Source organism: Leptodactylus fuscus, chromosome 4, assembly GCF_031893055.1.
Source record: "Leptodactylus fuscus isolate aLepFus1 chromosome 4, aLepFus1.hap2, whole genome shotgun sequence".
Taxonomy (NCBI): Eukaryota; Metazoa; Chordata; class Amphibia; order Anura; family Leptodactylidae; genus Leptodactylus; species Leptodactylus fuscus.
In genome coordinates, this window is record NC_134268.1 from 196,136,367 (window position 1) to 196,162,122 (window position 25,756).

Genomic DNA, 25,756 nt, shown 5'->3' on the forward strand with positions numbered 1-25,756 from the left:
TGGAAATGACCGGCACCCATTGATTTCAATGGGAGATGTTTTTTGGTCAGGATTTCCGTGTCAAAATCCTGTGAACTCAGCCATTCACACGGAGGAAAATGGTGAGGAATTTGATGTGGAATTTCAGGACTTAAAAAAAAGCCTTTTTTTTCAGCGCTGAAATTCCACACCAAATTCCTCACCATTTTCCTCCATGTGAATGGACCCTAAGTAACATTATTTTATTACTTTTCATGTCACTACTGTATCTATATCCATGTCTAGATCTGAAATCTTGTAGTATTCCCTCTGTTCAGAAGTCTAATAATAGTCTGACACTTCCTGTTCTGCAGAGTAGTTATTTCTTATTAGCAGCACAGGTAGCAATACAATGAAAGATAACACCTACATACAGATAACATAGGATCCAACATTTATAATAGAAGATAGACAGCCTCTTCCCCTACCTGCACAAGTTACAGAACCCTCATGCATAGAAGTCAATGATCAACCCCTACACTACAGGTTCGGCTTGTTCAGGGAACCAGCTGTCTAAAGTGTACAGTGTTACTCCAAGAGAAAGGACTGCTTTCGTGGAAGGGCTCGCTTGGGTTCTCTTATCACAGACATTGGTTGCAGTTTTTTATACAATAATAGAATTATTGAATCCAGTTTGGCCTTCAGATTGAGCGAGTAGCGGTGCTTTGACTGTGTTGTGGTGATTTGTGTTTTTTGCTCCTTTTCCATCATCTCTTGTTACTGTAGGGTTTATATCACTCTCCATTCTTCTTACTAGAGTAACTTCAACGTGGCCGTATTAAACGTGGGAGCTCCTGCGGCTGGAATGAATGGCGCCGTCCGATCCGCTGTGAGGGTGGGAATTACTGAAGGACACAAGATGTTTGCCGTTAATGATGGCTTTGAGGGATTCGCCAAGGGGCAGGTGAGAATGATAAGTGACATCATGATAAATTACAGGTCCAATGCCTGAGCAGAGACCCGAATGACATAATTTTCTGTTCTTACTTGCTTGTCCCGGAGACCTTGTGAATCTATATCAAATACATGAACATCTAGATCCAAATTATTCTGAATAGTGGTAGTTTTGTGTGTATGTGGGGACAGAAATGTGTCTGGTGACCTGGATTTATAGAGGAAATGTCTTCAGAGCCTCTTTGCAGGCTTTAGGGTCCATTCATATGGAGGAAAATGGTGAAGAATTTGGTGTGGAATTTCAGCGCTGAAAAGAAAGCCTCCCATTGACTTCAATGGGTTCCTGAAAACGAACCCATTGGGAGGCTTTTTTTCAGCACTGAAATTCCACGCCAAATTCCTCATTTTCCTCCGTGTGAATGGACCCTTTGGGTATGGTGTAACAGAATGGCAAAAGCTCATGGCTGAAGCCTCACCTACCTATGGCATTTAACAGTCAAATCATTTTGCAGGCAACACTGGTATAACTTATTCTTACCTGCAAAATGGTGCAGCTATTGGGCACCGCAGGTGGGCAAGGTTTTGGTCTGAATGTGCCCTAAGGACTAGTTCAAAATCCGCCTGCAAAAAAGGCTCCCATTCATTCCAAAGGGAGCCGCTCACTTATTTGTCCCGCTAGCGTTTTTTTTCAGCTAGCGGGAAAAAGAAGCGACATGCCCTATCTTCCCGCGGATTCCGCAGCTGAGTCAGCCGCAGCGTCCACGGTGTGAGACCCACTCCCAATTAGGCCCATTCATGCACTGCATCAGCATCAGATGTGCCTCTGGTTTGTGTACTATACAGTGCAAGGAACCAGAAGGAGTTGGCTCCATACACTGTATAGTGTGGCCAGGCATCGGTACTGCCACTCAGCTCCCATTGAGGTTAAGCTGTTGTACCACATCGATCAGCTGTTCAGACTTGTGTCTGATCTGTGTCTCATACAATGCACAGAGCTGGAAGCAATTGACCCGCTGCCTTGTGCAATGGCTGGGCGCTGATAATGCTCTTCATCTCCCATTGAAGTAATACTACCCCCATCTACTTTACTGAGCACAGAGCAAACTGCTTCTGGCTCTGTGCACTATATAGTACTAAGACTGGAAGCACCTCCAGACAGCTGATCTGTGTGGGCGCCAGCAGATATTTATTACCTATCCTGTAGACAACCCCTTTGATACAAGTACAGGTATATAAATTGTTTCTTACTGGGCTTTTTCAAAGCTATCCATTGATGACTTGGATGGGCAATAAGGGCATGATTGTGGGGAGGGTAGAAATCAATGCCCAGGACCTCGATGATCAGCAGGATGAAGCAACCATGGTGTTGCTTGGTCTCTTCAGTATATTACAGACACATCAGTGCATCTTTAATTGCTGTCAATAGATTTTTGGGAACACCCTTTTATCCCACCATGACACCTTGGCCCTCATGAAAGCTGAGAGTTGGTTTAGTTGCAGACTAATGCAAATCTAATGTTTATGTCTCTTTATAGATTCAAGAGATAAAATGGGGAGATGTTGGCGGCTGGACCGGCCAAGGGGGCTCTCTCCTGGGAACCAAAAGGTAAACTTTCACTGCGGATATTTTCCTTTATACAGTAATAATAATGGTGGATAATAGAGCATTAGTAATAGGACAATATCTGTTTCAGTTGCCTGGCTGGAGACTTGGCCGACAGAACAGCTATACAATAATTCAACTTTTCTTTTCACATTTCAGAACTTTGCCTGCAAAGTATTTTGATCAAATTGCGGACCAGATACGTGCAAACAACATCAATGCTCTGCTTGTGATCGGGGGGTTCGAGGTACGTGTCTGACCATTCACGAATTATTCATTTCTTTCTCAGTTGTAGTTCACTCTTCTTGTTTCTTTCATACAGTAGGTACACAGCTGACAATAAGGGTTCATTCACACGGGGCAAGAGGGGCCGGATTCTGACGCTGAATCCGCCTCAGAATCCGCCCCCTCACAATAGAAGTCTATGTAAACTGCTAGACTCCTTTTTACCGTGAGCAGTATGCTCCAGCTCACAGTAAAAAGAAGCGAGTTGCCCTTTCTTCAGGCAGATTCTGCAGCTGAGTTAGCCCCGGCGTCCGCCTCGCAGCAGCACCCTCCGGACTAGGCCCATTCATTTGGGCCTACTCCGGAGCGGGAAGCCGCGTCAGTCGCGGCAGGCACATTTTGGTCCAATTCTGATGCGGCTTCCCGCATCAGAATCAAGACCAAAATATGCGGTTCCGTGCCCCGTGTGAACGAGGCCTAAGGGTTTACCTAGACAGATTATAGAGCATGGTTGCCCTGGGTGAATCTACACTAATATATCTGGTAATGGTACTTCTAAGTATCTCAATATCTTCTTTTAACTGCTGGAAAGTTCCATAAGATAATAAGGAATTAAAGGGTATTTCAGCCCAGTCAGTTCATTTTATATGGAAGACCTATACACAGGATGGGGTATCTGTATCAGATTGGTGGGACTGCGACACCAGGATTCCTCATCGATCAGTTGATGAGCTAAACTCTTGGGGCTGTGAATAAGGCCAGATGACGCTTTGCACCTATTACTTAAAGAAGAAATTTCACGTCCTCTGGCACTGGTGGTATTCTATACCACTAGAAAGCTGACAGTGTGCTGAATATGCCTAGGGGACATTAGTATCGTCACCGATATCCCTTCACTGTCATAAGGGTGGGCGTTACTGCTCAACATCATCGCTGTGTGATAAGGAACCCTCCCTATAACAGTATAACCCCTCGTTCACATCTGTGTTCGGTAATCCATTCGAGGAGTCTGCATGGGGACCCGTGTTTTGCAGACCATAAAACAAAGGATGTCCTAAAGAGCATCTTGTATTCTGCAGAGTATATTGGAAATCCCTGTATCCCCTTCAGCTTTTTTTCAGAACACTTGTATTGTCAGAAAATCCTGATATTACAATTTTTTTCTGCGATAGACATGTAAGGCATTACCACAGCATTTGCCATAAACACCCGATAGGTGGGGGTTGTAGAAATGGTCCCTTGACCTCCATTTCAAGGTCCATTCACATAGAGTTTTTTGGCGCTGATTTTGCCGCTGAATCTGCGTCAGAATCCACGTGGAAAAAAAGCCTCCCATTGACTTCAGTGGGTTCCTTTTTCTGCTAGGAAAAAAGAACCCATTGCAGTGAATGGGAGGCTTTTTTTCCCACGTGGATTCTGACGCAGATTCAGCGGCAAAATCAGCGCCAAAAAACTCTGTGTGAATGGACCCTCACAGGTGAGATGGCTGCGGCTTTCAGGCTGAGATTGACAGGCAAGTTGGCTGCACATGTCCGTGGCTCGCTCCGTTCTTGTATAAGAGAGCTATAGAACCAGCAATTCACCTTATATATTAGTGTAAGTCCTCCAAAGGTAAACCTGCACTTTCATAATAAAACAATCTTGTGTATATTTCATATGATTTCTAAGAGTAAGTTCTCACAGCAAATTTCGAAGTAGGATTTGCCATGTAAAATCATTGCTGGAAGATTTCCTACTCACATTCACTTCAATGGGAGGTTTGGCCACAATCTGGCCCATGATCAGGCAGGACACTTATATTTTCCACTAGATGATTTTTTTCAGCTAGAGGGAAAAAAAAGAAGCGTCTTCTTCCAATTGAAATGAATAGGCGGTGGATATTATTGCGGTCAATTCTGCCACAAAAATTCCACCGTGTGAACATACCCATACTAGAGATGAGCGAGTACTGTTCGGATCAGCCGATCCGAACAGCACGCTCGCATAAAAATGTAGCCAGCACGCTGGGGGTTAAGCGGTTAAGCGGCCGGCCGACGTCAAAGTGGAAGTACCAGGTGCATCCATTCATTTCTATGGAGCGGGCTGATCCGAACAGTACTCGCTCATCTCTAACCCTTACCCCTTGTTCACATCTGCGTTGGTATTCCATCCAGGGGAGTCCGCTTGGGGGGGGAGGTCCCCATGAAGACTCCCCCGAACAGAATACAAACTCTGATGTGAATGAGGGGTTAGTGAGTAAATCTTTTTAGCTATCTTAGATAGTTACCGTATTGTGTCACTTGGTGTTTCCAGTTGTTTTACTGTAACATTTCTATTTAGCACTATGTATCATTATGTCTCGTTCTGAATGTTTTATTTTACTATGTGTAGTGGTTCCTTCCCAAGTGTATCTGTGTGATGTGGCTCTTCCCGTGGTCCCTTAAGGTCCTTTCCCCCCTCCCCTACAACGATTGTGTCTTCTTTTTCCTCCCTACAATGTGCCTGTGCTTCCCAGGCCTACTTGGGACTGATGGAACTGACTGTTGCCCGAGGGAAATATGAGGAATTCTGTATCCCAATGGTTATGGTTCCTGCTACTGTCTCCAACAATGTGCCAGGTTCAGATTTCAGCATTGGCGCAGATACTGCTCTGAACACTATAACAGATGTAAGTTTAATAAGACTTATTTGTGTGCACTTACTAAACCCTCACATCACTATCATCTCAGGACTGTGGGATTATTTATCAGAGTAAAGAATCCAAATGGGATGTCACAGTGCAACACTATGCTACAAATATAGCCTAATAGGACTCCTGGCAGCGATAGTAAGAGTCCTGCTTACCCCATACACTCACAGAGATATACAACTCCTCTTGTATCTGTGTATCATTCAGTGAGTATGGCGAGATAAGCAGGACTCTTGCAGTCACTCTAAGGCAGGGGTAGGGAACATACGGCTCTCCAGCTGTTGCAAAACTACAACTCCCAGCATGCATACTTGCTCTGCTGTTCTTGGAACTCCCATGGAAGTGAATGGAGCATGATGGGAGTTGTAGTTTCACAGCAGCTGGAGAGCCGAAGGTTCCCTACCCCTGCTCTAAGGGGTCAAGTCAGGATTTCTAAATGTGATACAACCACTTGACTTCCCGTGTTAGTGATCACCTGCAATTTCCATGTAACTATATGTATAGAAACGATTGCAGGGTGTTCTGCTTACTCTGCAATAGACGACTTCTTCTTCTTCACACGACACAGACTTTATTTAGACCCACAAGAGAGATCATTTCTCTCGTGCTTACCCCGCCACCCATGTGTAATTTCGCAACTTAGGATGGCACGGGTGATGTACTTCATAAGTGCAAAACCATTAAAGAAGATGTTACAACACCTCCACCTCCTCTTAAGTCTTTGCATCCTTCAATAGGTACTGCTCCACCGATTTTGACTCAGTTTTGCATCTAATATGCTAATTATGTTCTCTATTGTCAGGTGGGCGGTGCCAGGCTGTCTGCTGTGTTGGGCCTGGGATAGAGCAGACAGCTAGGGACCACCCACCTGACAGTAGAGAGCATGTTTAGCATATTGCGTGCTGAAATTTAATAGCAACGATTGCTCAGGAATGGTATGGACTGGAGAAATTCCATTTGCATTGGAATCGGTACAGTAGCACTTATTGAAGGGTGCAAAGACTTAGGGTAGAGGTGATGGAAGGTCTTCTTTACGCAGACATTTTTATAGTAACAACCTACAACATTCCTGTCCTAATTCTATAATGGGTCAGCCCCATTTTCCATAATCGATTGCTCAATTGGAAATTTAGTTCTTTGCAAACTCTGATAAATAATCCCACAGGTAACAGCCAGTACAGGTAAGTATTGCATGCTGCATGCTGCCTTAATGCTTTTTGCGCTTTATTTAACCCACTCTCCTCCTTGCTGCTCATTTTCACTTCATGACTGCACGTGCCTTGTAGCGTCAGCTTAGTAGCCATCTAGACTGCTGGCTCCTACCTAGTGTTTATATGCTGCAGCTAAAGTGCTTGCCATTAGTAATACCGATGAATGCTGCTCGGTGGCATTCTGCTGGAGAGATCCTGTAAAACCAGTTGTAAAGTAGAAGGGCATCGAGGGAAAAAGTAAAATGTGACATTATTAAGTGACCTGCTCATTGCCACTGTAAACAGCACAGAGCACGGCTTCTCCAGGAGCAACATTACCTTTACCCAGACTGTCTCAATGAAACAAGGTCACCCTATGTGTGACAAGACTCCAAAATGTCACTTGTATTCTTTGTGAAGTAGAAGAGTCCAAGGATCCAACAAGCCAGTGGTTAGATGGGTCTCATCTGTGGTCTTGGAACTGCATTTGGTTTGTGTTGTCCACCTTGTACAGGTATATTCTTTAGCACAGATTTTGTTTTCAGACATTATAGCTACTACAAAGTCTTTTAAGCTGAGGTCCCACTTTTTTTGTTGCAGATCTTGTTGCAAGAATGGCTACAGAAGGAATGGGAAACATAGGAAGTTCTTATATGTCTCCCTTCTGCTCAACTCACTCCTGACTTTGGCTCAAAAAACCGCAGCAAAATCTGCAACAAAAAAAGCTATGTTTCCATAAACTTGAGCCTTAGCCTTAAGGTATCAAGCCTTTAGCTTATGAGGCCGTATGGAACTAGAGGAAACTGCCTTTTCTATAACATCACAACTCTTATCCACAGATTGTGTCTGACATTGCAGCTCAGAATTATTCAAGTGAGTGTTGCTGAGCTGCAATACCAGATAGAGCTCATGAATAAGAGTGGCGTTGTTTCTGAGAAAAAGAAGACCACTTGGCCTAATCCTATGAAGCCTTGTTTAAAGTGAAGATTTCGGGTTATTTCTGCTGCCCCATCTTTAGAGCAGGATATGGTAGAGCAAGAAAAACTGAGTTTTCAGACATATAGGATTATGTGATTTGGAGCATTTCTGAAAAAAAAGCAAAATAATTCCAAATGAGATTCCTAGGAGAGACAATGAGAGTCCTGTGTACCCCACTTACACACAGTGATCAATAGCCTTCTGTGACTATACATTAATACAGGGAGAGCTGTCAATCACTGTGTGTGGGCGGGGTGATCAGGACTCTCAATGTCTTTCCTAGGAGTCCTGTCTGGATTTACTTATCTTACTCAACTTAAATCATGCTCCAAATCATAAAACCTATATATCACAGAGCTCAGCTTCTCTCCTCTGTTATATAACCCTATATATCACAGAGCTCAGCTTCTCTCCTCTATCATATAACCCTATATATCACAGAGCTCAGCTTCTCTCCTCTGTTATATAACCCTATATATCACAGAGCTCAGCTTCTCTCCTCTGTTATATAACCCTATATATCACAGAGCTCAGCTACTTTTAGATTTTGGTAGCTGCAATTCTAAGCTGACTTTTTTAGGGCACAGCATATAACAAATATACAGAAATATAACAAATCCTTGTGCAGTCTCCTTTATAAATCTTATGACAATGCAACTGTATCAATAAAGCGGCGATGGGCCCCTTGTGGTGCCTGATAAGTTGTGTTGTTAGCATCAGCAATCGATACCAGACCTTTCTATGCTCTTACTTCTGCTACTCTACTCATAACATATTTATATATGGATGCAATCTGCATTTATGCATAAATATATAGCATATGGAGGATACAAGAAGAAACTATTCTCCATAATGCCCTTTTCATGCTTCCAAAATTACCATTACTATTCCAACTTGACTCTCAAAAAACAAAATCATTCAATTAAGTTTTTATGAGAAATATTTTTAATTCTTATTAATATGCAATACTAAAATTATCCACATAATATCCTTAACAGTAAAATGTACACTTCAAGGACGAGTAAAGAATTAAAATGTCATGATTGACGTAAACAAGATAGAGACCAGAGGAAGGATTATGTAATAGGGAACCTTGTAATCATTAAAGGGAACCTTTCACCACCTCCCCCAACTCCAACCCGTGACTCCGATGCAGTTGGAATTTTCTCTCTAGCCCTTGTGGTTCCTGAGGAATTAGTGGTGTTAGTTTTGGCACCCGATATGCTAATTAGACTCTCTACTGTCAGGTGGGCAGTCCTGATCTGGAGCAGAAAGCCTGGGACCACCCACCTGCCTAATTAGTATATTGGGTGCTAAATCTAGCAGAATAATTGCTCAGGAATGGTGTGGTCTAAAGAAACAATTCCAAATGTGTCAGAATCAGCGGAGCGGCGTCTACTTAAAGGGATTCTACCACTAAAGCAACATTTTTTTCTAATTATCACGTCGGAATAGCCTTAAGAAAGGCTATTCGTCTATTACCTTTAGATGTGGTCTCCGCCTCGCCGTTCCTTAGAAATACCGGTTTTTAAATGTATGCTAATGAGAAAAAACAGCATTTTAGTGGTAGAATCCCCTTAAGGATATAAAGAGTTGGAGTTGGTGAAATGTCCATTTAAAGGTCATCCCAAGTTGTTTGCTGGGTGTCCCATTATTGGGACTCCCACTGAACAGTAGAATTGGGCTTCTGTGTCCTCCATTTAATTGGAAGTGGACCTCCATCCTCGTGATTGTAAGGCCTCATCAACATATGGCAGACTGCAAATAATTTTGAGCATTCTGTGATTTCTTAAACTTAGTTTTCTTGTTGTTCACCTTGCACTAGATAACAACTAACCAGTTTTTAATAACTAAAGGTGTTGTCTGGTTTCGAAAGTCTGTTTACAAGGTTCTTATACTGGACCTTTATCAGTTATCCAGAGCGAGTTACTACAAAGAGGGTCTTTCTCTGGACAACCCAATACTTCCATGGATTACATGGACAGGCCATTGATTGCAGTGGGCACCATGTAATGCTTCATTTCTCCAGTGCTGGTGCTGCAGAGAAATTAAAGACTTGTTACTATATTCCACAATAGATTTACACCGCTCATAGGGGAGGGCTTGTTATTTTTTTAAGGATATTTTCATATCGTAAGAAGCAGACAACTCCTTTAATTGACTAACTTTGGAAGTAGTTGATCTGACTACATCATCTAACCTGACTATCAATTGCAAAGTAGAATATAACATAGAAAGAGCAGCTTTTAACAATGGGTACAATGGGTGGGCACCTAAAAAAGAGCATGGCCCAGTGTTGTCTAGTGTGACAATGAAGGGTGTGCATTAGTGAAAACGCAGGGTGCCAAGTGTCACCCTGCCAGGATACAACCATGCCAGCTATTAGAAGGTAATGAATGGCGCCTTACAGCATATCTCTTCTCCAAAGGTCTGTAGAAACGGACGATTTTAACCCTTTACTCGCGTCCTCTGTCGCTGCCCACCAGTTAACCAATTATAATCTGATGTTCCTGCTCTCTTAAAACTAACATCGCTTTTCTACTTCTGCTGATCTCTATGCTTAAAACATCGTGACCTTCTCATAAGCATTTATTTTCTGCTCTGTTTGGGGTAGCCTCCTAAAAATTCATTACAGAACTGCGCCAATGCGACCCCAGTGCACATAATATTTTTTTAAATTAATTTGGACCCCATCAAACATCATCAAACTATTAACAGGAATGGAGTCAACATTGAAGTTCCAAAACACCATCTAAGAGATTCCCGTATTCCCATGACTTTTGGGAAGCCAAACCTCCCAGCACAGAGAAGGAGCCACTAACACGCATACATTAACCGTCCGCTAAGCACATATTCATACTGCCACCGCAGGCTTTTGAGAGTATGCTGCAGTTAGCTGAGGCTCGGGGCACTTTTGAAGAATTTTGCATTCCCATGTGCGTTGTGCCCGCCACCATTAGCAACAATGTCCCCGGCACTGACTTAAGTCTTGGCGCTGACACGGCACTCAATGCCATTATGGAGGTAAGATGTCTTGCTTATTCAGACTATCAATTGCTATTGGATGGCGTCATGCACGTGATCATCGCTGAACGCATTTCCGTTATATGAGTCAGGAATGACTTGACTGCAAATGAAATGTAATGTGTTTTTCTGCAGGTTCATTAGAAGAGAGCCTATAGAAACCTATAGCTAATATAGGCTCCGTCTTGTAGAGTTTTCTGTTTTTACGTATTTCGGTAATCTAGAATTCAGGGTGCACCAACAAGCCTAGATCACACGTCAAAGGGTTTGTCCATGGGCTTCAATTTAGCTAACTTTGTCGGGGTATTTATTGAAAATGGACCTGGGGGTTCTGGGCTGGGTACAAGTCACATGATCAAGACCAGCCCCCTGTCCCTTTGGTGAAACGGGAAAGGAGGTAGGAGGGGAAGCGACTGGGTTGATGTGGGCTGGTTCCAGTTTTATGACCCAGTATTGGAACTAGCCCAGATCCTGCAGGTCCAGCTTTAACAAATGCCGGGAGGAAATAAGTTAAAGTCCCTGGACAGACCCTTTAAAAGCAGCTCCCAAGGAAGGTGCCGCGACCGTCTCCTCGATATTTCACAACAGTCGTTTGCTGTCTCCTGAGGGGAAGCTAACATAATTGAATTTGGAGGCAGATTTGGGATGGTTTTTAGAAAATATTTTGAGGTGAAAAACGGCTGCAAATGCCTCTCCAAATTCCGCCCTGTGAATATACCCTTAGTGCGTCCCTTGGCTCAGTATGCTAAGGCACAGTATATTAGGACTGATTATAGTAGTGGGGTAGCCCACGGTCCCAGGGGTTGTACAGCAGGGAAATATTTTTGCAAAATGGGTTACAAAATACCTGTCTATCAATCACTCCACCACTGCCATTCCAGTCCTTAGGCTGGTCTTACACGACCGTAGTGGTGTTTGCGGTCCGCAATTTGCTGATCAGCAACACTTTACTACACTCCAAAAAGTCATTCCGCAGACGTCCGTGTCCAGCCGCACGCGCCCATAGAGTTCTACGGGACAGTCCGTGCCATGCCGTGCTGTGAATTCACAGTCTTTGCGGACCTGCAGTATTCAGTGCGGACCTCGGTCACGGCACGATGCACCACGGGTAAAATATACGGTGGTGTAAGAGGCCGCACTGAATACAATGTGTCTGCAAATGGTCCGCAATTGAGAACCCACAATTGTGGACCATTTGTGGACTAAACTTACTGTCGTGTAAGACCTGTCTTACTGGACCCCACTGGTCTCTACTTCCTGGTATCCAAAATGCCTGTACCCTTACACAGAGACATAACCTGAAACTCCTAGGCCCCAATTGAAAATCCTGGGACCCCACTTATCATTTGCTGTCTGTAATACTTGTGGTTTTTATGTTGTAAAGAGGCCTGTGAGTGCCCTCCAGGGCCCGGTGGCAGCACCTCCTATAGCTATACCCTGCCTTTACATCACCTGGGCAGCTGTAACGCCATGCATGGAAACATTCAGGAGAAGCCACAGAGCCCCTTCACCACAGCAGTCCCAACAGGATTGTGGCTACTGTTATAGGCTTCCACTTGCCCTTATTTACCTCTGTAACCTGGAGCCTGCCGGACCGACTGGCACAAGAAAATGACAGCGGAAGTCTTAATAATCAGTATTGGCTATAAAGACCCGCCATACCATACACTATTATTACCTTCTACACATGTATGGAAATACAGTCAGCATCATTGGGGCAGCATTGACTCAATACAGCACTACGGGCTCCACAAAGATATTATACTAGAGACAATATGGCGACAGAATTCACAGTATGAAGAAGCTGCTAAAAGTGCGATCATGACAAGTCTGCGAGTCAGTGTGTACTGGTGTGTAAGAAAGTGATGAAAGAGCCTGAAATGAGAGAATTGCAGGAAAGTGATAAGCGGCCGGATGTTGTCACAGTGACTCAGACGGTTTTCAGCATTTCATGCGGTTACATCTCGCCTTCCTCCTCCGCCTGAGATCAGACATTCATTCTGTACAACACTGAGGCATTTCCACTCCATTCACATTCCTGTTCTTGTTAGGTGACATTGTATGTGATTTGTAGGTGGTTCATGCTGGAATCTCACAGCTTGCAGCACATTGCATGTTATCTGAATAGTCATAACTGGTGCAGAATACTAGATCAGCCCAGTTCACATTTGTGTTCCTTTTGGGGTAACTTTTTTCCTATTTTGTCTACCAAAGGCCCAACATTAAAGCTGATCTATCACCTCTCCTGACAGGCCTGTTTGAATAAATACTTCACCATGAAAAAATAGGGCATCTGTTCTTATAAGTCTGTGTTAGGGTAAGGTCGCATGGTTTTTTTTGGACCAGAACCTTTGGCGGAGGCCGCCTCAGGTTCCGGTCCAAAATACGGGTAGCTGTGTCCACTGCCAGCATCCAGTCACGCACTCTGCTCTTTATTAGGCCCAAATGAATGGGCCTAGTCGGGAGGGAGTGTCTTCAGACCAATATCATGAGGCGAATCTGCCTGCAGAATGAGCATGTCGCTTCTTTTTCCGGGAGCCGGAACAAACAGCTCCCGGAAACAAAGAACTGACCGGCTCCCATTGATTTCATCGGCAATTGGCCATATCTGCGTCAAAATCCTGACCAAAAAACTGTGAACTTATGCTGTTCCTCTGTTACTCCTCTTAGAAATGTGTGAATAAATTGGAAACCCAGTGCTACCAGCTGGGGGTGCATCTATGTACTTAGACTGTCCAATCAAAGCTGACAGCACCAGGCAGTGTAAGGCCATGTCCCCTTAAAGGGATTGTCCTGACTCAATTTATTTATGGCTGACACCAGTCCCTATGACCGATCAGCAGTACGGAGCCGCTTCTCCATTCACTCCATTAAAAAAGAGACACAACCTTTCTTCCGTCCTGTTTCTGCACTTTTCAGACAGAAGGAAAGGTCCTGCAGGTCACGACTATTTCTTCTGGGAAAAAGATTCCATCTTGTTTTTTTACAAGACATCTAATGGAGACGGAATCAGGAAGAGAGTGCACTGTCCGCATCAGTTACTCTGCTGGCATTTCAGTCTATTGCTCTGATCCTATGACTTTAGTGATAGCAGTGTGAACATTCTCTTATTCGTACTGTGAATTTTATAGGAGGAATAACTGAGGATTGATACAGTACAGAGATAAGATGCTGCAGAATTGTGAGTATTTTGATGGGTGCAATGATACAGCTGAGCTGTTGTCACATATTTGGGCCTTATTCACACATCAGTATTTTGCTTCAGCATTTGTAAGTCCAAACCAGGAGCAGAGACTACACAGAGGTATAATGGAAAGATTTGCATCAGTTCTGTGTTTTCAGCCCACTTTTAGACTTACATACAGTGATCCAAAACAATGATGTGTGAATAAGGCCCAACTATGTAACAACTCCATCATTGCGCCCCCACCGCCCATCAGGTCATTGGTAACTGGGGTTGAGCCGACCTTGAGATTTCAGGATCGATTTTAAAATCCGATGTAAGGATCATTTTCCAGCCGATCGTGAAATTTGCTCGATCGCCAATCGGGATCCGAGTTTGATCACTCAATCCTATTGGTAACAGTTTCCACGAGTGAACTAAACACATCTCCAAGGAAAAAACACAAGCCAATGCCTAAATAAGTTAATTTCGGCATCACTTTGAGACCCCTAGAAATGAATAAGATACAGACGTCGATTTACCTTTTTGAAAAATATCCATGTCAGAATCCAAAACCTTAGACAACGGGGCTGGGATGATGAATAAGGCCAAAAATACTGAAATCTATCGCAGCTGATTATTACAATGTTTCTTGGATTTCTGTGTGACATTGTGATGTATTTGCATACCGTGCATTGTCATTAGACCTGCGATCGCATCAAACAATCTGCCAGTGGAACGAAGAGGCGCGTCTTCATCATCGAAACAATGGGAGGCTACTGCGGCTACCTGGCCAACATGGGAGGCCTCGCCGCCGGGGCGGATGCAGCTTACATCTTTGAGGAGCAATTTGACATTCGTGAACTCCAGGTAATAACAAATATATGTGCCATGATGGGAATAGGTGAAGGCAAAGTATTGTGTCATTTTAGGCTAGGTTCACACTAGCGTTGCGCTCTCTGTCGTTTAGGTCTCCTGCCAGATCCGAACAACAGCTGGACTGATAAAACAGCGGACACTGGCAGACCACGTTCACTAAAATGAGGTCCACCGGGTGTCCTCCGTTTTGTGATTAGGTCATCAGTACAAAAAACCCATTTGGGGGACAGAAAACCCCTTTAGGTCGGGGCCCCACGCTACATATAACAGTAGCGGCAAAGTGGATGGGACTCTGGTTAAACCCATCCACACATTGCAGAAAAAAATCTGCAGCAGAAATGCAGCGATATCAAAAACATTGCATTATTGTAAATCGCAGCATGTCAATTATACCTACGGAAACGCTGGCGTTTTCTGTATAGATGTAATAGGGGCTGAAAGTCCGCAGAAGAAAACGCCTTTCCAACGCATTCTTTTCTGCAGCATTTTTGTACATGGGGACTTAGCATTTTATATTTATTTTTTTCCATAAAATGAATACTTGTATATAATGCTTGTTATATCTTTTCACATAGGCAAATGTGGAGCATTTAACAGAAAAGATGAAGACAAGTATCCAGAGAGGCCTCGTCCTCAGGTACAGACATCACACGCCACTGCATGGCCCTCACAGTCTGTATTAAGGCACTTGCATTTCTTAAACTTTGTCCATCCACGTTCAGTAATCTATTCGGGGAGTCCGCATGAGGACCCCCCCCTCCCCTCCTGAACGGACTACTGAACGCATTGATAAGCGGTGTGCAGGGAAAGTACACGGATCCCATAGACTATAATGGGATCCATGTACTTTCGGCGCGCTGCCCGCACGAGTCATGCAGACAGAAATGTAGATCGTGAAGTTCTTTCCTGTCCCCATGTTCCATGCAGAAAGCAGACAGATCCCATTATTGTCTATGGGGTCCGTGTTCTTTCACTGCACACCGCTTGCCAATGCGTTTGGTATTCCGTTCAGGGGGTCCCCATGCGGACTCCCCAAATGGATTACCGACGCAGATGTGAACCAGGCCTCAGTTACCCAACAGCTATTCCCCAAACTCCTCATACACATGCACACTCGGCTTGCCTGAGCAGAGAAGGGAGTAAGGCATTCCAGACACCTCCATCTTATTTCCTGTGAGAATAAAGGATCAGGCATACCGAAATGTGTCTGATACTGTTTGATAACTTGGCGTGCTTTTACACTGTCTAGTCTAAATTTACGTCATTTATTAGTTGGTTTCATTTCCAACAAAATTGTGGCACAAAAATTTGGCACAGTGGCCTATCATGTGATACAACTTCCAAAATGGTGGTGTAATGTCTGGTTCACTGCCCTGTCCACATGTTGTAAAGGCGCACAAGCTGTTAGAAAGGGTCTAAAACACATAGAAAATGAGGTGCAAAGCTTTTTGGAGCAAATTACTCCATAATTCTGCTGCATGTTTATTGCCGTATATACTCAAGTATAAGACAAATTTTTCAGCACAGTTTTTGTGCTGAAAAAGCCCCCCTCGGCTTATACTTGAGTCAAGCAAAGAAATTTTTTTTATTTTTTTTGAGGAGGGATGGGGGGGGTCTATGACCAGCCGCAATAGTAATGTATAGAATCTCCCATAAAATAGTGAAAAAAGAAAGAAGCTTTAAAAAAAATATAATAAAGTAAATGAAAGTTGTAAATCCCTCCTTTCCCTAGAATACATATAAAAGCAGAAAATGACTGTGAGACACAAACACATTAGGTCTCCCTGTGTCTGACAGTGCCCGGTCTACTGAATATAGGGGATCTGCAGTGCTCCTTTTCCGTCCGGAAGGGGTTAATAGGAGCACTGCAGATCCCCTATATTCAGCCAGACTGAATTCCAAGTGGGGGGAAAAAAAACCCAGTCCTCAAGCTCAGGGAAGGGGCAGACAGACAACCAAAACACCCCCTCCCCTTCCCCAGCAACTACTGCACCCAAAAACTCCAACCATTTTAATTTTTTAAATTTTCCAGTAGCTGCTGCATTTTCCCCCCTCCCCCCCAGGCTTATACTCGAGTCAATAAGTTTTCCCAGTTTTTTGTGGTAAAATTAGGGGCCTCGGCTTATATTCGGGTCGGCTTATACTTGAGTATATACGGTAGTTGCCCCCCACTAGTGTCACTAAGGAGGCACATAGTGGCCAGAATAGGAATTGCCGATTACTTTGACTTCCACAATGCACTTTCTATTATCTAGCGTCTGGAGTTTAGGGATCATTGCTCCTTAGAAAAGCTTCCATAATAATATTTCTATAGTCCGCCCATGTACGTCTTGTATAGTTGTATTCTGTAGAACATTGTATGTTATAGGTTTATTGTATACTTTTATATTTACTCTCCCAGGAATGAAAACTCTAATGAAAACTACACAACGGACTTTATCTATCAGCTCTACTCCGAGGAAGGGAAAGGAGTGTTTGACTGCAGGAAGAATGTACTAGGCCACATGCAACAGGTAACGTATGGGAAAGTAGGGTGAAGTGCATACCGTAGGCTCCAGAACACTCTGCCCCGTCCTCACCCGTCTTTCGCATACAATATGTAGAACTTGCCTTAAGCTTGGGGCATCTGGGGCAGACTGGATCCACTAAACCAGTCCTGTCCAGGCCTATAAGACAGTGACATCATCAATCTACAGTAGGATGCTATCACTCTTCAGGGAAACCTTGAATCCTGGTCACAGGACGTCTCTGAAGATGCCGTTCAGCCAATGACTGGCTGACAATGGTCGTGCTCAGGCCACGGCATCTCAAGATATTTCCTGTGTAAGTCAAGACACAAGGGAACCAGGCATCATCAAAATGGGAGCAGGTACTAGCATAACTGTAGGGGTCACAGCTGCGAGTGGGCCCAGAAGCCATTGAGGCCCACAGGTCATCCTCAACACACTAGGGCCAGATAATGGTTTATTTCCTTTGATAACTGGCAGTCCGTGCATTGTAAATGTATTACCCCTGCCCTCTGGTACTCTGGAGAGAGAAGAGTTATTATGCACAAACTTCCACTGTCAGAAAGAACAAAATGTAACTTTTCATGTCACAAATAGTAGTTCGTTTGCAGCATATAGTTAAAGAGGGATTGTGTGGAGGAGGCTGTAGCATGAAAGGGGGCATGATTACTATGTGGGGGGGCATCAGATGGGAAGAAAGACTGGTTGTGAGCAAGTCTTCATGGTGGTCTGGGCTGTGATACAGAAGAAGAAGGAAATGTAAATGCGGCTAAAACATACAGATGAAATGCAGCCGATGTTTGTCAGAAGTTGCACAAGGGGGCCTAAGCTAAGATTTTGCACCAGGCCTATGACCCTTTAGTTACTCACCTGGCAGTGAGTTAGGACCCCATGTTTGTATCATGGCCAACCCCCAAAGGAAATAACTTCAGCGCAGCTACACCACGTGCCCATGATCCAGGGTCAGTTAATGATATGGTGACTATAGGGCAGTGCAGACACTATAATTCTTACCTTACATTATAAATATTAATGTCTTCCTGTAGGGCGGCGCTCCCTCACCTTTCGATAGAAACTTTGGCACGAAAATCTCAGCTAAAGCCATTCAGTGGATCTCAAGGAAGCTGAAAGAGACCTACAGAAAGGGTAACAGATGGTTAACACTGCATAGATCTATATATACACATAATGATACAGGAAAGTAATATCCCTGGGTAACAGAGTCAGAGGAATCCGATCCTCCTATCCACCTACTAATATATGAATGAATGATAAATGAAATAATGAATGAATGAATGAAATGAAATATATCATAAATGTGAAAGTTTGGATGTTTGTTCTTCAATCACGCAAAAACGGCTGAATGGATTTGGATGAAATTCAGCACATAGATAGATTGTAACCTCGATACTTTTTATCCTAGTAAATGACATGGTTTCATGACTGTATGAATTTATGTTCACATACTATATTACACTGCTCCTGTAGCAGCCTTATTTCAGGTCCCAGGGCTGTTATCTCTCTGTGTAAACACTCAGCTAACCCTCAGTGGATTGTGTACACACATTTGCATATTATCTGATCTGCTCCAGGCAGGGCTGAAAAACTGACATAGGCAAACCCACTCTAATCCATGTTGTCAGTTTGTCAGTTTTAAACATGCCTGGAAAAAGAAAATCTAATTTGTTGGAAACAACGAGAGCTATGAAGGAAGCCAGAGTTCTCCTCAAGTGGAACTAAGGGAGATTATCGATGCCGAAAACATGCTCATTATATGGATTCCCACCGAGCTGCTGAGATGCCGGAACAATCGCGGGCACAGTGCGAGGAACACGTTCAGTGACAGACCAGCTTGATAGCTGTCGAAACACCGGAGCAGGTGGATCATCAACACCAACAACACGCTCATTATATGGCCTCCCAGTAAGCTGCTAAGATGCTGGAACAATCACAGGCACGGTGCAAGGAACAAGTTCAGCAGCAGGACACCTTAAGAGCTGTCAAAACACCGGAGCAGGCAAACCATCAACGGCAGCAATTTGCTGAATATAGGCGGATCATCAACGCCAACAACCTGCAGATGAAGTCGGGGCGGAGGCTAGTTGTCTATAGTAGCCAATCACTTTACATGTGGAAACGATGGCGTGCATTAAATACTGTGTATGGCACATGGGAAGACTATCTGGGGACTATATCTGTATACGGATTTCTTCAGGTCCCCCATCTAGATGTATTATAGATATTCTGCACTGAATGTACCTATATTGCACTGTATATATTTATCATGTTGTATTGCCACATTTTGCTTTGCGTTGTAGAGTGGCTTGGCGCACAGTGCATGCCGCTTCTTTGTAGAACGTAGAGGTATATGTAGCTAAATATACTTTCTTTTTTGCTTTTATATTTTCTTTCATGGCTACTCGGGATACTTAGAGGAAGGTAATGTCTCTATATTACTTGATGTAAATCTTCTCCTTTCACATTCCTGTGATTTTGTTTTACATTTGCTATTTCCTTCCACTAACTAGGTTTTCTGAACATAGAACTAACAATTGCTTTCCTATTATGGTGGGCTCCGTTCCTCACACATACACACGGAAACAGACATATTCTGGGCCCAAGATAAATTCTGCTGGATTATTGGACTGCTCGTAGGATCAGCATGCCTTAAAGGGGTTCACCAGGACTATAAAATGCTGCTGCTAGTTTAGGGGTCCCAAAACTGATGCTCTTGATCTGATGATAGCTTGTCAATATCAGATCGGTGGGGTCTGCCATCACACCATCATACACAAAGAATGATGCAGGAAGCAGACAGCGCTGTTCTCTGTGTAGTGGTCAAACCCAGGTACTGCAGCTTAGCTCCCATTCAAGGAAAAGAGAGCTGGTCTGCAGTAACCTGGTCTCACCACTACACAGAGAACAGCGCTGTCTGCTTCCTGCATCATTCTTTGTGTATGAGCTACGACAATGGTTACTATATTGAGACTACTGGTATTTACTGAAACAGACATGTCAGGAGTGGCGAGAGGACATCTTGAAGCCCAGAATATGGCTGCTGTCTGCTACTGTAGGTGTTGGTGACAACAAGTGTCCTTATAGGGGATGTATCACTGGGTTCTCTGCAGTAACCACCAAATCCTAAACAGGCGGTTTGGTTTGCCTACTTAGAAAGTGTCCAGTGGTAGCCGCAGCGAAAAACCGCAAAACCTCAGCTGTTACCTCAGTCAAAAGATACAATGGCAAGAACGTCTTTATTACATATTGCATCTTGGGGAGAGAAAGTTATTCCCACTTGTAGTTGTAGTATGATTTACCTTAGAGAGGACCTTTCATCACCTCCACTAACTCCAGTTCTTGGCATCTGTTAATAGTCGCTGCTCCATTGTTTCCGACACAGTTGGAATTTTCTCTCTGACCCCCACCATTTCTGAGTAACATGCACAGGTAGTTTTGGTGTCTGATGTTCTATTTAAGCTCTGTAATGTCAGGAGGACGGTGTCAGACGGGGCGGGAATCAGAGAGCCAATCAGAGGCAGCCAGTGTCAGAGCTCAGAATCACACCCCTTCTCTGCTCCTGCATGACAGGACAGAGTCTAAATAGTATATGAGGCACCAAACTAACTGCACTGATTACTTGGGAATGGTGAGGGCTAGAGAAAAAAATCCAATTGTTGAAGGGAACCTATTAAATTATGTAAAGGGCTGGACTTTTTGTAGGTGGTGAAAGGTCCTCTAGTGTCAGAGTGTCACTTCCTGTGTCTGTCCTTCCATGACTATTGTGTTATACAGGGATTAGCGGAGGCAGATCACCGCTAGCATGTAGAGAACATCAGGGGGCCTGCGAAACTTCAGAGAGGGAGTACAGGGTAGTCCTGGTCACAGTGCAGGGCTAGGTTTCTGAGGAGAACCCAGTTTGCTCTCTTGCAGGTTTGTGAACCTGTGGTGATGGTTTCCATAAAGGCGAGGGTTACATGGTAGCACCTTCTATTACATAACTGAAGATCTGTCTGTCGCCCCTCACTAATGTAAGAGAATGGAGTCGCCCTGTGACTAATGACTTCTTGATCAAGCACTACTGGATTTTCTTGCAACTAGAGGTCACAGTTTCCGCCCATCCCCTTCCTCCCCCCCCCAGGTCACAATGTGACTCCATTAGCTTACATTAGTGACGGAGTCATAGGGTGACACATGGGAGTCTCCACAAAGCTGCTCTCTAGCCCTAGCCTTAAAGTATTGGTTATGGATCTGTGCAAGATGTATCTGCTGACTGACTGGTGTTTGCTTGCTTTTTTGGTTTATTTTTAGTAAAGTAGGAAGACATTGCATTTCACAGCCTGCACTGGTGAACTTAGAAAGTAACAGCACCTCCGCAGGCTGTCAGCGGTACTGCACCTCATCAATGTCAGCGCAGCCTAGTATTGCAGCGTATCATGACATTTCCAAGTCAGACAGAAGTAATATTCTGTTTGGAAAAAATAGGCTAAAAAGTCAGTGCTATGGGACCTCTGCTTATGTGATGTGTGAACTTTGCCCTTGTCTTGTGTTTTGCTGTATATCTCTCTTTCTTGATAAGAACGTGTTAGATAAACCATCCAGCAGATCACATTAAAGCCTCAGGATAATGACTAGGATTGACTTCCCCGATAACAGCCCAGGCTGGAGATACAGCGTACTAATGAATATTATTCTACCATTTCCAGGCAGGATATTTGCTAACACAGATGACAGTGTCTGTCTATTAGGGATGCGCAGACGAGCCCTTGTCTTCCAGCCAGTTATGCAACTCAGAGACGAAACCGATTTCAAGTAAGTACTACTGCAATCAAGAAGCCTTCGCCCATCACTAGGCCATGTCTTGGTACCTGCCACCTGCAGGGGTCCTTATACTGCTAGGGTTTAGGGTCCTAACTGTGGTAAAGGTCCCCTTTAAATTACAGATGTGTTCTTCCTTACTATTCCTCTTAGCTCAACCTATGTGGATTCCATAAAGCGTACCTTCAACTACAAAACCAATTTTCATATATGAACAGTACAGGTGGATATAAGAAACTTTGTAATATATCTTATCAAAAATAGATTTCCTTCTTCACTTATTAGTCCACCCTCCACATTCCCTGCACTCAGCCTGTTTATCTGTAAGGAATCTGTCTCCATACTCACCTTACACACAGAAGTCTATGGAGAGGGGAGGGAGGAGGAGAAGGATGTTGCTTCTAGCTATTTAACTTATTTATTGCCTCATTCTGTGCAGTGGTAGAGTCTAATCTTGAAGATACAGCAGTGTTAAAAGAGTTCTCTCACAGTGTAGCAGAGCAGCCCCCTCCCCTCTCCATAGACTTTTATGTATTCCTTCAGATAAGTAAAGGAAATGCGATATATTGCAATGTGTCTTATATTTCCATGGACTGTTCACTTTTGAAGGTGCACTTTAAGGAAATAAGATTGGACACATCTTTATGACATGTTAATACAATTTTTTATGGGTATTTCTTGAGGTTGGGGTGAGCCGTGCTCAGGTATATAATCCAGACATCGAGTGTGCAGGCCGACATAGGTCAGATTATTTTAGTGGCATGCACTAGGGTGACACTCATGGCATTCCTTCCTGCATTTTCAATGGTGGTTCCGTTCCGGGATAAGACCTGCTCTGTAATCATCAGAAGTCTCAACCACACACGAGTCCTTAGTGTACATGTGCCACTGAGTGCAATATACTGGATGTACCGCAGCACAGGAATATAAACACAAAACCTGCTAATAACATGCAGGAATCTTTCAATTTGGGAAAAGCTGCATATCCAGACATACAATGATTTATTTTTCACATAAAGAAGACCTTTCCCCCTACGCCCAACAGCAGCACAACTGGGGTATTCCTGCCCCTATGAGCTGTTAGGACAGGTGGAATTTTTAATTACCTAACAGCTTTTGACCTCTATAAGAGGCCGGAAGACCTGCTCCTCCCTTGTGTTCTGATGTTCTGACCTCCTATAGGGGTCCACTACTCTCCCCCACCGGTACCTGACAGCAGAAGATCTTTTTCTGGACATCCTCTTTTTTCAGCAGAGGTCCCCTTCTCCCGGCGGGGACCCTGCCGGCTCGTGCACGCTCCTGTCCGGCTGGGGCGCCGGGTCGGGGCTTTCCCCTAGGAACGCTAGACCTAGGAACCTTTCTCAGGTTCCTCCGGTCCGCCGTCTAACAGGGTCCGCCGCACATGTGCAGTGCGCGGGCCTCGCGGCGGACGGGAAGAGAACAACCCCTAGACACGAGCATTGCACGGTAGTTCGGGAGGGGGGTCCCCCGGTCCTGGGGACCATACCTGGGTCAGATCCCCCTCCCCCTGTCTTCTCCCCTCCCCTTTTTTTTTTTCATGAGATTCTGGCTCCGTTGTAGCCCCTACCCCTTGGGCGGGGCTCCGGGCAAAACCCCGCCCCCTGGCCTATTTAAGTCCCCTTAGAGCTTCAGTTAGTGCTTGTCGCTCCGGTTGCAAGCACATCAGTTGGTGAAGCTCCCTGGTCAATTTCTGTGCTGGAGAACTGTCTTCATTGACTAAGGTTTGGTGGACATGGCCGGGGGAGGGGGGAAGTTGGAGAGTTGCATCTCTGAGTGCAGTAAGTAGTTAGTGTATCCTTTTTCTTCCTCCTCAGAATGTCTTCTTCTTCCTCCACTGTTCCGCCTAGAAGGAAGGCTACTTCCAAAAGGAAGCATCTGGCGTGCGCTTCTTGTAGAGTGCCGCTGCCTGATGACTCCCAATATCGGTTCTGTCAGGGGTGCAGGGCCCCCTCTGTTGAAACAACTCCCATGCGAGAGATGGTGTCCTGGGTGAAGGGGTACGTCCAGGACTCCATGAAAAGAATGGAAGCCGTCTCCCTGGCCAAGAGGCCACGGCTGGATTGCGAATTGTCCCTGCCGCCTCTGGAAAAGCTGCGCCTCAGGGATGTGGAGTCGTCTTCTAGTACGGAGGAGGAGAAGGAGATTTTTCCCCTGGACAAAATGTCCAGAGACCCTAAGAATCAGAGACCGGGAAGGCGGGGAAGGCTCTAGCCGTAGGTCTCGTACCTTCAGGCCCTCTTCGGAGATGCTCCGCCTGATGGAGGGCGAATGGAGGCACCCGGAGAGATCCTTTGCGCCATCCACACGCTTCAAGGCACTTTTTCCCATCTCTGAGAGTCAACTAAAGGCGTGGGGTCCCCCCGCCAAAGGTGGACGTCGCCGTGGCCAAGTTATCAAGGCGCTCCATCCTTCCATCAGAGGACGGCTCGGGCCTCAGGGACCCCATGGATCGCCGAGTCGAAGGATCTTTGAGGCGTGTATATTCGTCCGCCTCTGCCCAGGCCTCTTTGGGCATGGTCGCGAATGAGGTAGCAACTGGCTTACGCGCAGAACTGTCATCCCTGGCCAAGGACATCGATTCCGGTGTGGATCGTGATGATCTCCTCGCGGCAGTGTCCGACATCACACTGTTGGTGGATCACCTGACAGAAGCTACCCATTTTCAGACCCGTCTGGCGGCTAGATCCATGGCACTGGCTACTGTGGCTCGCCGACCCCTATGGCTGAAGCCCTGGAAGGCTGACCTTACTTCCAAAAATAGCCTCTGTGGTCTCCCCTTTGAGCCCGGACGGCTGTTCGGAAGGGAGCTCGACCACATCATGGAAGGCTGGGCCGACTCTAAGAGCAAGAACCTGCCACAGCCCCTTGAAGGTCGGAGTACCTCCTTTCGAGGAAGAGGCACTCGAAGAGGCACCAGAGGCCAGCGGCGATCCGGGAAAGGAAGAGGTCGGGGCTCATCTCGTGGCCGTAAGAATGCCCCTTTCTAATTCCCTCTCAGTACACACCCCCCCTTCCTACTCCCCCCCCCCCTCCCCTGGGGTGGGCGGTCATCTTTCCCACTATGTGGAGGCCTGGCGGCAGAATATTCGGGACCCCTGGGTCATCTAGATGATCCAGGAAGGTTATAAAATTAATTTTGTTTCCCAGCCGCCAGAGAAGATGGTAAGAACCCGCCCTCTTCAGGGCCCCAAACAACTTCATCTGGAGAGATTGATTCAGGAGTACGTGGACAAGGCCGCACTAGAGATGGTTCCTCGCGCAGAACAAGGCACAGGCGTCTACTCTCCAGTCTTCTTGGTCCCCAAGCCATCAGGCGAGTGGCGTATGATCATCGATCTCAGGTATCTGAATCACTTCATCCGCAGGCTGCGGTTTCGCATGGAAACCATAAGGTCAGTACTACCTTTCATGCACCCTGGAGATCACTTCGTCACTCTGGACCTGAAGGACGCCTACCTCCACGTACCCATCTTTCTGGCACACCGAAAGTTCCTAAGGATTGCCGTAGACATACAGGGGAAAGAGGCGCACTTCCAGTTCGCAGCCCTCCCGTTCGGCATATCCTCCGCCCCCCACACCTTCACAAAGGTCATAGCTCCGGTCGCTGCCGCCCTGCGCCTTCAAGGCATATTCATAGTCCCGTACCTGGACGACTGGCTTCTGAAGGCTCATTGAAAGGAGGTTCTTACCACGCAGGTGCAGACCGTCGTAGCTCTACTAGACAAGCTGGGGTGGCTGGTAAACTGGCAGAAGTCAGTGATGGTGCCATCA

At 45.2% G+C, this 25,756-nt stretch overlaps 1 protein-coding gene across 5 annotated transcripts in view; it reads left to right on the plus strand.

Moving 5' to 3' along the window:
- Positions 1–25,756, plus strand: part of PFKP (phosphofructokinase, platelet) — a 77,787-nt gene that overhangs the window by 48,588 nt on the left and 3,443 nt on the right. Inside the window, exons 13-22 of one of the 5 annotated variants that reach the window (XM_075271616.1) lie at positions 776–922; positions 2,448–2,518; positions 2,675–2,762; positions 5,235–5,387; positions 10,448–10,600; positions 14,469–14,633; positions 15,218–15,279; positions 17,044–17,155; positions 18,196–18,295; positions 21,853–21,958. In XM_075271616.1, the coding sequence (XP_075127717.1) occupies positions 776–922; positions 2,448–2,518; positions 2,675–2,762; positions 5,235–5,387; positions 10,448–10,600; positions 14,469–14,633; positions 15,218–15,279; positions 17,044–17,155; positions 18,196–18,295; positions 21,853–21,958 (1,157 nt within the window). Of the gene's footprint in view, positions 1–775; positions 923–2,447; positions 2,519–2,674; positions 2,763–5,234; positions 5,388–10,447; positions 10,601–14,468; positions 14,634–15,217; positions 15,280–17,043; positions 17,156–18,195; positions 18,306–21,852; positions 21,959–25,756 lie in introns of all 5 variants that reach the window. The other 4 variants (XM_075271615.1, XM_075271612.1, XM_075271613.1 and 1 more) reach the window with 4 other exon arrangements.